The sequence below is a fragment of the Equus quagga genome, chromosome 3 (genome assembly GCF_021613505.1).
Source record: "Equus quagga isolate Etosha38 chromosome 3, UCLA_HA_Equagga_1.0, whole genome shotgun sequence".
In the NCBI taxonomy this organism is placed as follows: Eukaryota; Metazoa; Chordata; class Mammalia; order Perissodactyla; family Equidae; genus Equus; species Equus quagga.
This window is the reverse complement of record NC_060269.1, coordinates 64,309,297-64,322,670: the sequence shown is the minus strand read 5'-3', so window position 1 is coordinate 64,322,670 and position 13,374 is coordinate 64,309,297. Positions and strand designations below refer to the sequence as shown.

The following is a 13,374-nucleotide window of genomic DNA, read 5'->3' as shown; positions in this document are numbered from 1 at the left end:
GAGACAGTAATTTCATTTCTTTCAGGTATATACCCACAAGTGGGATTGCTGGATCATATGGTAGTTCTGTTGCTAAGTTTTTGAGGAACCACCAGACTGTTTTCCATAGTGGCTGCATCCATTTACATTCCCACCAACAGTGCACAAAGGTTCCAATTTTCCTACATCCTTGCCGACTCTTGTTATTTTCTGTTCTTTTGATAGTAGTCATCCTTAGAGTAGCTATTTTCAGACAGGGCCACTGTTAATGGGGCTGTTAATTAATAACTATATAATGGGTCAGACATCAGGATTTGAACCATAGCTCCCACTCACAGACTGTGTGACCACAGCAAGTTGCTTAACCTTGCTAAGTCTCAGTTTTGCCATCTGTAAAATGAGAGTGATAATACTGTCTATTTCATAGATTGTCATAAAGCTTGACAAGTGCCTAGCACAGGGCCTGGCCCATAGTAAGTGCTCAGTAAAGAGTAGTTAAAATTCTTACTACAACTTCACTTATTTCTTAACAAAGTAATCAGGATCTAAAACCACTTGAATTCTCCATTAGTGCCTCGAAGAAGAAAGGCTACTGAGAATCTACTCTCTAAGCACACAGATAAAACAGTCTATATTTTAAATTTTTTTATCAGTTACAGCCCACTGTAATAGAAAGAAAAAGCCCACCTTTCTGTGAAGGCAAGTGTGGTCTTAGTGTGGGGAGTATAATGAATTGCAGTCCCTTTAAAGCTCTCTCTCACTCACACACACACGCACACACATACACACTCCTTTGTGACAGCTGGTGAATGAAACTGTAATGATACTGTTGGGAACAAACGTTACTGAAGCTTGGATCAGTAAAACAGCTGCAGCAGGGGCCAGCCTGGTGACATAGTAGTTAAGTTCATGTGTTCTGCTTCAGCAGCCTGGGGAACATGGGTTCAGATCCCGGGTGCGGACCTTCACACTGCTTATCAAGCCATGCTGTGGTGGCATCCCACATGCAAAATAGAGGAAGACTGGCACAGATGTTAGCTCAGGGCCAATGTTCCTCAAGCAAAAAGAGGAAGATTGGCAACAGATGTTAGCTTGGAACCAATCTTCCTCACCAAAAAAAATAATTTAAAAAAAAAGCTGTAGTAATATTATTGAAAGGTAAGGAAAGAGGAAAGTGCTATGTATTTTCAGTGAACATAAGAATTACAGAGTGAATTTCTAGTAATTGCTATGAAAACCCTGAACTCATTCAGACTTATTTAGTCTGTACGTAGCTTCTAGGAAACTCAAATCAGAGAAAGAGGCCTGGAAAACCAAATTATACCATGATAAAGGCTACTTAAGGGTTCAGTCTGTCTTTTAAAAAGTTGTGTCTTAGGAATGAATATCCTCTTTTAACTTTTCGTTTCCGTGTACTATACAAACAAAAATACACAAAGTGTACAGCTTGGTGAATTTTCACAAACTGAATACAGTTACGCGCTGCATAATGACATTTCGGTCAGTGATGGACCACATATATGATAGTGATCCCATAAGATTAGTACCGTACAGCCTGGGTGTTTGGTGGGATGTACTATCTAGGTTTGCGTAAGTACACTCTATGATGTTCACACAACGAAATCGCCTCACAACCCCTCTCTCAGAGTGTATCCCTGTCGTTGAGATGTGTGACTGTACACCCATGTCACCAGCACCCAGATCAAGAATTAAAACATTATCAACACCGTGGCCACCCTACCGATGCCCCTTCTAGACACCACCCATCCAAGAGTAACTTCCATGCTGACTTCTAGCCTTATAGATCACTTTGCTTATTTTGTACTTTATGTAAATGGAATCAGGCAGGTGAACTCTTCTGTATCTGGCATCTTTTCCTCAACGTTCTATTTGTGAGAATCATAGATGTTATTGTATGCAGTTGTAGATAGTTTCATTCTCATTGCTGCATGATATTCCATTGTGTGAATACTCTCCAATGTGTTTATCCATTCTGTTCTTTTTTTTCACCCTGAGTGAGATGGGAAGGCATTGGGAGATTTTGAGCAGCAAAGTGACATTTTCTGACTTACATTTTTAAAACCTCACTCTGGCTGCTGTGTGAATAGGTCAAGAGCGCAAAGATCATTGTAGAGAGACTACTTAAGGAAGCTACTGGAAAATCCAGGTGAGAGAGGATGGTGGCTTACACTAAGGTAATCTTGGTGGAATTGGTAAAAAGTGGTCAAATTCTGGAAATATTTTCATGGTAGGTCCAACAGGTTTTCCTGATGGATTGAGTGTGAGGCATGAGAGAGGAGCTGGGGATGGCTCAAAGGGTTCTGGCCAGAGCAAAATGGAAGTGTGAGTTGCTGTTAATTGGAATAGGGATGCCTGCTCTGGGGGTTAGGAAATCAGGTGCTCAATTAGGATATTTTAATTTGAAATGCTTATTAATATCCAAATAGAGTGTATTTGGAATACACTATTTAGAACAGGGAGCTGGATATGCAAACCCAGAGTTCAAGGAAGAGGTCCTGGCTAAATAAATATATCTATTCATAGCATATCAGTGGTGGTTTTAACATCATTGGACTCAGTATGATCATGGAGAAAGAGTATAAATGGAGAAGAGAAGAGGCCGGAATCCCGGATACTCTAGTATTAAAAGTGAGGTTGACAAGGAGGACCCACCAATAAGAGATGGAGAAGGAATCTCCATTGATTAGAGGAAAATCAAGAGAGTGGAGCCTTGAAAGCCAAGAAGTTACCAAGTTTCACTTGAAGAGAGTGATCAGCTGTGTCAAATGCAGCGGATAAGTTGAGTAAGATGAAGATTGGCGAGCTCCCATTGGATAGAGCAAGACAACGTGGAGGTCTTGGGTAACCTTGGCAGAAGTCTGTGAAACGTGGAGGTGAAAGCCCGATCAGGGTATGTTAAGGAAAGAATGGAAGGAAAGGCTTTGAAAATTATGTGAACTTTTGATGCAAAGTGGGGCAGTAGTGGGAGGCAATGAGGTCAAGAAAGAGGTTTTCTTTATGATAACAGCATGCTTGTATGCTGATGGCAGTGATCTGGGAGGGAGGTAAATTGCTGATGGAAGAATAAAGAGGGAGGATTGGCTGGAGCCATGGCCTTGAAGGTGGAGAGGGATGGCGTCTAGTGCCTGAGTGGAGGGGCTGAGCTGTGATCAGAGCAATAGGCTGTTCTTCTGTGGCAACAGAAGGAAGGTGGAGTTCTTGGCCACAGATGCCTGGAGGTGGATATTTGTGATGATGGGAACTTGTGAAAATTCTCTTCTGATTGTTCTCGCTTCCTCCAATCCAGTCAATGTCCCTCACTATTTCTAGGATGATCTTCCTAAAATGCAAATCTAGTTGTGTAACTCTCCCATTTAACTTTTTTTTTTATTTGTACAACAGTCTGGGGCTGGAGGATTTTTATTATGTTTATGGAAAAGTGAATTCTTTTTCTCGTTTCATTAATGATTTTAATCTATTCATATTTTATATTTCATCTTGCATCAATTTTGGCATATGGGTGCTTTTTTTTTCTTTTTACCTCTTGATCCCCTTTATCCATTTCTTCCCCCCCTCCCCCCCACTCACCTCTGGCAACCACCAATCTGTTTTCTGTATCTATGAGCTTGGTTTTTTGTTTTTTTTATTTAGATTCCACACATAAGAGAGATCATACAGTATTTATCTTTCTGTGTCTGACTTATTTCACTTAGTGTAATGCCCTTAGGATTCATCCATGTTGCAAATGGGAAGATTTCATTCTTTTTTATGGCTGAATAATATTCCACTGTGTATATATACTGTATTTTCTTTATCCCTTCATCCATCAATGGACAGTTAGATTGTTTCCATGTCTTGGCTATTGTAAATAATGCTGCAGTGAACATGAGGATGCAGATATCTTTTTGAGTTAATGTTTTGTTTTCTTCAGATAAATACCCAGAAGTAGAATTGCTGAACCATTATGGTAGTTCTATTTCTAAATTTTTGAGGAAGCTCCATACTGTTTTCCATAGTGACTGTACCCATTTACATTCCCACCAACAGTACACAAGGGTTCCCTTTTCTCCACATCCTCGCCAACACTCATTAATTCTTGTCTTTTTTATAATAGCCATTCTAACAGGTGTAAGGTGATATCCCGTGGTTTTGATCTGCTTTTCCATGATGATTGCTGATGTTGAGCATCTTTTCATGTCCCTGTTGGCCATCTGGATGTCTTCTTTGGAAAACTGTCTGTTCAGATCTGCTGCCCGTTTTTTAATTGGATTGTTGCTTTTTCAGTGTTGAGCCATGTGAGTTCTTTGTGTATTTTGGATATTAACACCTAATCAGGTATATGATTTGCAAATATTTTCCCGCATTCAGTAGGTTGTCTTTTCATTTTGTTGATGGTTTCCTTTGCTGTGCAGAAGCTTTTTAGTTTGATGCAGTCCCACTTGTTTATTTTTGCTTTTGGTGTCAGATTCAAAAAATCATGGCCAAGACTGATGGCAAGGAGCTTACCACCTGTGTTTTCTTCCAGGAGTTTTATGGTTTCAGGTCTCAGATTCAAGTCTTTAATCCATTTTGAGTTAGTTTTTGCATATGGTGTGAGATAGTAGTTGAGTTTCATTCTTTTGCCTGTGGCTGTCCAGTTTTCCCAACACCATTTATAAAGAGACTATTCCTTCCCCATTGTATATTTTTGGCTCCTTTGTTGTAAATTAATTGGCCGTATATGTGTAGGTTTATTTCTGGGCTCTCTATCATTCTGCTATTGATGAGTATTTCGGTAGTTTTCAGTTTGGGATTATTACAAATAGAACCGCTATGATAGTGTGTAAATATACCACAATCCATTCTGCTATTAATCGGTGTCTTAGTCTGCTAGGGCTGTCATAACAAAACACCACAGACTGGGTGGCTCAAACAACAGAAATTTATTTTCTCACAGCTCTGGACGCCAAAAGCGCAATATCAGGGTTTTGGCAGGGTTGGTTTCTTCCAAGGCCTCTCTCCTTGGCTTGTAGACGGCTGTCTTCTCCCTGTGTCCTCACAGTCTCGCCTCTGTTTGTCTGTCCTAATCTCCTCTTCTTATATGGATACCAGTTAGGTTCAATTAGGGCCCACCCATGACCTCATTTACCTTCATTACCTCTTTAAAGACCTTCTCTCCAAGAACTGTCACAGTCTGAGGTCCTGGGGGTTAGAACTTTGGCATGAATTTTGGGGGTACACAGTTCAGCCTGCGGTAGGGGCATTTGAGTAGCTTCCAGTTTGAGGCTCTTAGAATAGTGCTGCTATGAACAGTTTTGTACATGTCTTTTGGAGAAGATAGGTAGACATTTCCATTGGGTATGTGTCCATGAGCAGAATTGCTGGATCAGACAGAATGCATGTGTTCAGATTTAGTAAATGCTGTCAAAAGCTTTTCCAAGTGGTTGTACCAATTGACAGTTCCTCATCAATTCACTTTTACAGTGGGTGCCATTCATTGACGAAGACTGCAAGAAACGCTCTAAGAACTCTGGAATCAACCTCCCTGAGAAGTTCTCTATAAATCAAATTTTTGCCAAGGCAATTTCAGCAAGAAAGATAAACCACCCCATGCTTCAAGCGGCTCTCACTCTCAGAAAGAAGGGTAAGGATCCAATATTGGCCATTCGCTGACCCCCCACCCCCCACACCAGAACCCTTGGGACGGTTAGGTGAGAATACAGATAAATATGTTTTGAGATCACAAATCTTCTGGGCCTTGATGGAAAGCTATTCTTAAAACATAGCCTCAAAGTAAGTTTTATTAAATGGCAAAAATGACACTATCAGAATACTGGAACAAAGAAATAATTTTATTTAATAAAGCGATTTATGCCAGAGACTTCCTTATGAGCAAAATTCTCTCCCTCCAGTGGCACTGGTAATGACCTAAATGACCTAACCTCTTGTCACACTGTTTAAAAAACAAGTCCTTTTAAGCAACTATGACTTTTAACCTCTGGTGTCAGAGTGGCTGAGCAATGAGCCAGCTGACATGGATTTAGATGGTGTCAGATGGCCTAGGACATGAAATCATATTCATCCAATAGGCATTTATTTAGTGTCAGAGCCCAGCTCTTCACAGTCGTATTTGAAATCCTTCCACCTGCTTCGTAGACTCACCTGGTTGTGGCTAAGCCATCCCATGTCCATATTTCTTACTCATTACGTGGAAAGGCTCTCACCATCTACTCATTCATGTCTCTTTTCCAGCATCTCTTGGCTCTTGACCTCTCTGGTTAGGCAGAAAAAGCCAGGGTACAGTGCTGTCTCTCTTTACATTTCTCTAGTTTTGAGATGGAAGCGCAGTGTCTGGCAGCCAAGGCAGGTGTTCTGAAATGCAGTGGAGTGGAGTTTGCAGTAACATGAACTGGAAGGGGTTTTGGAGTTTTGCAGTGGTAGTCAAAGGCAGAATTCTGGGCCTGGCTTAGCTCTGCCTTCACTGTGTGGCTCTGGGCAGCTTGTAATTTGTCTGAGCTTCTGTTTGCTCACCTGTAAAAGTGGGATAGTAAGATCTGCCCTGCCTGCCCCAAAGGTAGTGAGGATCAAATGGGCTGAAGAATGTCAAAACACTTCCATCAGATGAGCTGCCGAATGTCACCACCTTTTCCTCTACAATTGCGAAGAATTAAGGGAAGTGGTGTCTCCACCCAGGCTTCTGCAAGCCCTCCATGTACACAGCTCACTCCCATGTCTCTGTGTCAGGAAGTCTTTATGGGTTAAGATGATTCTTTTCCAACCTGTCAGTTTAAAAGCTGGCCTTCAGGAGATTGATGAAAGTGAGCTGATCCCTAATGGCCTCATCTTTAGGGCCCCATGTGGGGCAACCGGAGCTTCTCAGAGCAAAGTTTTGTAGCTGGTCCGTTCACTCATGACTTCTCGCTCAGGATTTACAACCTGCATCCTCACCAATAACTGGCTGGACGACAGCTCCGAAAGAGGCACCCTGGCCCAGCTGTTGTGTGAGCTGAGGCCACACTTTGACTTCCTGATAGAGTCATGTAGGATCAGAATGGCCAAGCCTGAGCCTCAGATCTACAAGTACGTGCTGGACACCTTGAAGGCCAGCCCCAATGAGGTAAGTAGACGCTTCCTTTCAATGGAGAGGAAAATTCTAGATATTACAATCAAGAAAAATTGAGGAGGAGTGAGCAGGTAGGGGACATCTGGGCCCTGGAAGGACAGTTCTAGGTCCAGTGGCAGGTTCCACTTCTCCCAGACTAGAACTTCTAAAGGACATTTACCCATCCCTTCTGTCTAGAAAGTTCTACCGGAGGTGTGCATCTGGCCCCTCTCTGTGGCTCTTACAGAACCTTGGTCAAAACGGCTATTGTCAAAAGCTGCTAGACTAGTTGCCTCAGTTTACCTATAAAGAAACATAGACCCTGGGAGACTTTCCCAGGACCAAAGGGCTAGCCAGGGTCATTTCTCCAAAGGGTGAGCAGGAATGGGCTCCACTGTGGCGGGCAGCAGTCTCCTTCTAGGCACCTTGTGCCCCCAAATTTATCTTCATACTATCTCTAGGTTATCTGTCCTCAAACACTGTTTTCCTTGTGTTCCCCTTCTCTACTCTTCAAAAAGGTGGCTGGACCAAGATTAACTTCCTTTCCCTGACATTTCTGACCCTTTCTCGTTGGCCCCACTTCACCCACGAGCTGATCAGAGGGAACCCTGGACTCTGTCATTGGGAATCCTTAGCAGGCTCAGGCCCCGAACACTTCCTTGCTCCTCTTACACTTCGCTTCTGCTCTTCTCAGCCCCTGGATTAAGCACTATAACAGCACTCTGGACTTCAGTATGCATGTAAATAAATGTCGTTCCATTTATGGCTTTGGGGTGGATGAGTTGCTTAGAAGTCCAGGCCAGCTGAAATCCAAGGTCATAAATAATTGTACCCAAGCTTTCTTCTACAACTGTGAAGATCTTTTTTTCTTTATTTCTTTTAAAATTTAAATCTTTGATCCATTCAGAATTTATTTTGGAGGAAGATGTGAAGGAAGGATCCACTTTTTTCCATGAACAGTTAAAATAATTAAATAATCTTTTTCCTCACCAATTGGACTCGGCACTTTTGTTAGAAACTAAATTGTCGTTTGTATTTGGGTCTGTCCTTGACTCTCTTCTAATCGTTGGTATGTCTATTTCTTTGCTAGTACCAGACTTTATTTTTTTTTAACCTTTCATAGCTTCATAATTTAATATCTGCCCTTACTACTTTTCCAGACCTTTTTTTGGTCTATTCTTACATGTCAATTTTCCTAGATGAATTTTAATGTCATCTTGATAAGTTTATATCCTTCCTTAATCTTCTTAAAGTTTCAGAATTCAGACTGAAACCAATAGTGAATGTGGGAACATGTATATCTGTCTGTGTGTCTGTGTGTGTGCTTATGTAACGAAATGTTTTTAATCCTAAGAGTAAACAGTTATAGGGAAAGAAAAATAATTCTTCATCTCATCATCATAAAATGACCCCGTTCACGTTTAAATGTGTTTCTTGTGTTGTCCCTCATGTGTAAGTTTGCTTTGGTCAAAGTGATGCTAGTATCCATGCTATTTGGATTCAGGTGGTTTTCTTGGATGACATCTGGGCTTATCTGAAGCCAGCCCGTGACTTGGGAATGGTCACCATTCTCGTCCGCGACACTGACACAGCCCTCAGAGAGCTGGAGAAAGTAACCGGGATGCAGGTAACTTCACATCTGCGCGGAGTGGATTTCCTGTCACTCATCTGTGTTTAGGCACACAAGAGACGAAACGAGGGAGAGGACCACCCCGTGTTTGGGGGCTTCATTGCTCCTGGCATGGTTCCCAGGTGTGGACTTCTTGGGTGGGAATCCATTACCTGGTGTGCAATTGGTATGATGTACTTAAAGAACTTCTTGTTTCTTTCTCTCCGGTCAGTGAACAGGGAAGCACTGCTCTGAGACCAAGAATCTACACTAGCCAGAGTTGGGGGAACCAAGACAAGAGTGGGGCTTTCAAAGGCACCCCACTTTACTTTTTAGAGTGGATATTGAGAATTTAGCTGCTGGGCCTACCCCAGTCGGGGTAGGGAGCACCATCCTCACCTGGTCCGCCTGTCGTACTGCTGGCACTCAGATGTGGTTGTTTAGTTCCACCTGTTCACACTCTCTTGGAGACTGCTAGAGGGAGGGTCCTTAAGTAAAACCTATCCCTCACACAGGAGGATGGGACACCTGAATGATGCCCCAGGGGGCTGCCTGGGGATTAGTCTGCTCTGCCAGAGCTAGTGCACTTTTTGAGCTTACCTAAGATCATTGATCCCACTGAGTCCAGGAGCGACAGTGATGCCAGCGTTTTTCAGTAATGCAGTGCCTTGCTTGCATCATCGTAATGGGAGAGGAGGGGGGCAGTGGCGTATACACTTGACTGAGTTCACTGGATGTCAAAGGCATCACAACCATTTTCTCCAAGGGAACTGTTTTCTTTTTTAGCTTCCTAGGTACAGACTGGGTGGCTGAGAGAACAGTCTTGCTAGGAGGCTGGAAGTCCAAATCAAGGTGTCTGCAGGGTTGGTTTCTTCCAAGACCGTTCTGCTTGGCTTGTAGATGCCATCTTCTAGCTGTGTCCTCACATGGTCTGCCCCCTGCATGTGTCCTGATCTCCTCTTCCTATAAGGACACCAGTCAGATTGGATTCTAACTCCAGTGGGCTCACTCTAGTGACCTCATTTAACCTTAATTACCTCTTTAAATACCTTATCTCCCAATACAGTCACATCCTGAGGTCCTGGGGGTTAGGACTTCAACAGATCAATTTGGAGGGGACACAATTTAGCCCCTTTAACAGAAACAATTGACTTTTCATCTTTAACAAATAAATAAAATTGTATATCTAATAACTTCACAACCTTAAAGCATCTTGCCCAAGCTTGATTTGTCCTTCTGTAAGCCTAGAAATCTCATGCAGCAAAGAAGGCCCCCAGACTTGGAATCGGAGCATCCATCTGTTTGTTCCACTTACTAGGTTTGTCCCCTTGTCACACCTGAGCTGCAGACACCTGTCCTGTAAAATTGGGAAAGTAAGCCGTGTCCCACCTATCTTCTCAGGGGTACGGGGAAGATATAAGGAAAAATGAAAGTTACTCCTTTTTAACCAGAGGAGATGTGACTCTTGTTTCTTAGGAAGGCTGTGGGACTCAGTCATGCACAGGCTTTGTAAATTGTACAGACACACGAGAGAGCCATTACAGTAGACAGTCCCACCCTCCCCACTCCTGGAAGCAGTGGGACATCCCCTGGTGTGTGACCTAGGAAGCCAGGGACGTATCAGAAGAAGAGCCCCAAGGGACACTGGTCCTTGGTCAGTGTCTTAGCACTCTGGCCAGACAAGGCTCATTGTCATCAGGGCACCAAGCTGCCCATCCCTACCACCACACCCTGGGTCCTCTCCAAACGCCACAGAGCTGGCAGGCTCACCTTCTGTTCTCCCTCTGAGGACGCCCCGGCAGACTCTCCATGTTTAAAAGGGAGGTGCATCTCGTAGTTTACTTCCCCCGTTGTGGCGGTCAGGAAACTGGCGAGCTGGGGAGAGCTACTGCTTGCTTACGTCGCACCTTTGAGACTAAAGATGAGAAATCTGGCAGTATCAGTCACTAACATGTCGCTCTCATGAATACATGCACTTACAGGTGCTCAGCATCCTGCCCTTGGTCATTTCTGTCTCCAGAAAACGGACACCAATAAGTTACAGAAGCTTTCTAAGGATGGGTGCTACGTTTAGGAATTTTCCTCTTTACCTACTTGTCGTACAAAGGCAGGGTATCTGACCCTCCAGGACTCCAGAGGACAGGACTGGGGCCTGCAGGCAGAAGGCTCTTATCAGCTGAATCGTGTACCCCCCCAGATTCATATGTTGAAACCCAAACCCCCAAGACCTCAGGATGTGCCTGTATTTGGAGATAGGGTAATTAAAATTAAAGAGGTGATTACGGTAAAATGAGGTCATTGTGGTGGGTCCTAATCCACTAGGACTGGTGTGCCTATAAGAAGAGGAGATTAGGACACAGACACACACGGAGGGAAGATCATGTGAGGATACAGGGAGGAGACTGCTGTCTACAAGCCAAGGAGAGAGGCCTCAGGAGGAACCAATCCTGCCAACACTGGTCCTGGACTCCCACCTTCCAGATTGTGAGAAAATAAATTTCTGTTGTTTCAGCCACCGAGCCCATGGTACATTGTTATGACAGCTCTAGCAGACTGATAGGAAGGCGCAGAGTTGGATTTTGGCCAGCTTGAAGCAGAAACCCTTCCGCGCAGCCCTACGATGGTGGGATGGCCGCTCTGTGAACTTTGCTTTCCTGGCTGTGTCCAGTTTGAGCCTGGGTGACAACTTGAAGAACTGCTGTAGAGAAGAATTATATTAACTAAAGTCCCAAATCTCAGTGTTTTAGAGCAAATGGTTTTTGTTTCTTGCTTGTGTAAAGTTCAGTTGGTGGTGGCCAGGGGCTTTGCCTCACACAGCCATTCAAGGACCCAGGTTGACAGGGGACCCGCCATCTTCCACCTGTGGTTTCCCAGGTCACACCAGACGCTCAGCTGGAAGATGGGGAAAAAGAGAATGTAGAGAATTGCGTGGGGATTTTAACAGGCCAGGCAGACAGGCCACGCTCTTCTGTCTGCGTTCTGCTGGCCAGAACTCAGTCACAGGACTCCACTGACCTGGAAGGAAGGCGAGGAGATGAAGTGTAGCTGTGTGCCGGAGCAGAGAGGGAGAGGGCTTGGTCGCTCTGTGTGGGACTCAGGAGGCTGTGGCGTGGGTGATGGGGCAGCGCTGTGGAGCTGTGGAAGCGCCCCGAGGGCTTCACGGAAGGAGCCGCACCGCCCCTCTCACTGTACCTCTCTTACTTTCAGCTTCTCAAAACTGCAGCCCCGCTGCCCACCCCCTGCAGTCCAAATGACGTGAGCCACGGGTACGTGCCCATAAAGGTAAGTGAGCACTCTCTCGGTCAGCTGAGTCCCCTCCGCCAGGTCACCTAAATGACTTGCAGAGACGTTTGATGAATATTAAGGGTAGTTGAACATCCATCATTTATAGGGAAGTAGTATTTCTCACAAATATCATTCCTCAAAAACTGATAGAAGATGTGGATCGTGCCTCAGTGTATGCAAGGCAATGTGACCAATGTATCAGACCCCCACAAAAAAGCAGGCCACGTGGGGCCTTGGGTAGCCCGGGTTCTGAAGTTGTGTCCGCCTGGCCTGTATTCGGGGAGAACATTATCTCATCCAATGTGTATCTATCAAGCACTTCTTTTGTGTCAGGCACAGGCCTGGTACACGGGCTGCAGTGAGGAACCAGACAGACCTGTCCTCAGGGAACCCACAGCGAAGATAAAGAGAAGGAAATAGTCATTAGAAGGCCCAGAGATCAGGGCTATGGCAAGGCCAAGGCCACGTGCGGAGGAGCCCCAACTCCTGCCCTATAGTCTTGTGTCCAGCCCCTTGGAGAGGGTTATTCTCATAGTCCTCTGATGCTTGCATATCCAGCCAGTTTCAGTAGATTTTCATGGGACCTTGAAGGAGGGTGATGAGAGCTGCTTTACCACCCTCTCTGCCCTGACCCCAAATTAAAGAGCTGGAGCAGTGACCTTTGGGGAGCCCCAGCTGAGCCCATGCTCAGGTGCTGTTCCAGCGATCTGGGTAAGAGCGCCTTCCCATTTTCTGGCCTCATGGTGATTCTATTAACGTGTCGTTTAAAGGATGGGAAGGTACCTGTGTTTGCTGAGCTACTCCGCTGAGTCAAATACGAAGCCACAGGAGCGAGCCTTTTAGTTGGGGTCCATTCGGGCCAGAGATGGGTTAGGATCATTGGGTTGGACATCAGCACTATGACAGTTTTCAGTATAAAGGAGTATAGAATTTAAAGTGAAATTCCCTCTGTTTGCCAAGTACTGAAGGGAAGATTGTGGAACATATTCTGATAAAAAGATTGTAGTTCCTGAAAGCATTTGTGAAATGTCAGCCTAATGTTTTCATGAGCAAAATGGCTCTTTGGGAATCGTGAATGGAGCTTCCAGTCTCTGAACACCAGCTTGGAGTAGTCTGAGATGTGGCTGAATAGAATTATTCCAAGTGAATTTCTATAACGTGACCCTTATTTTTCTCATTCATTTCCATTAGAAAGTTGAAGATATGTACTTTTGGGAAAAATAGGGCACTTTGACTATGTGTTGTGTTAGTTCGTTTGCTTACCCTGCCAATGTAATGGTCAGGCTCAGTGCTATAACAAACAGTCCCAACTTCCCGTGGCTTAACAGCACGTCTGTCTCTTGCGTGCAGCCCAGTCCAGTGGGTTAGGAGCGGGCTCTCTCCACACAGACATTCAAGCGCCCAGGGCCTCTCTCTACTG

At 44.5% G+C, this 13,374-nt stretch overlaps 1 protein-coding gene across 1 annotated transcript in view; it reads left to right on the top strand.

Annotated features, from left to right (window-relative positions):
* The window catches only part of EPHX2 (epoxide hydrolase 2), a 69,532-nt gene that overhangs the window by 21,419 nt on the left and 34,739 nt on the right, over positions 1-13,374 (top strand). The window contains exons 3-6 of the mRNA XM_046656847.1: positions 5,443-5,602; positions 6,885-7,075; positions 8,565-8,687; positions 11,877-11,951. Of these exons, the coding sequence (XP_046512803.1) occupies positions 5,443-5,602; positions 6,885-7,075; positions 8,565-8,687; positions 11,877-11,951 (549 nt within the window). The remainder of the gene's footprint in view (positions 1-5,442; positions 5,603-6,884; positions 7,076-8,564; positions 8,688-11,876; positions 11,952-13,374) is intronic.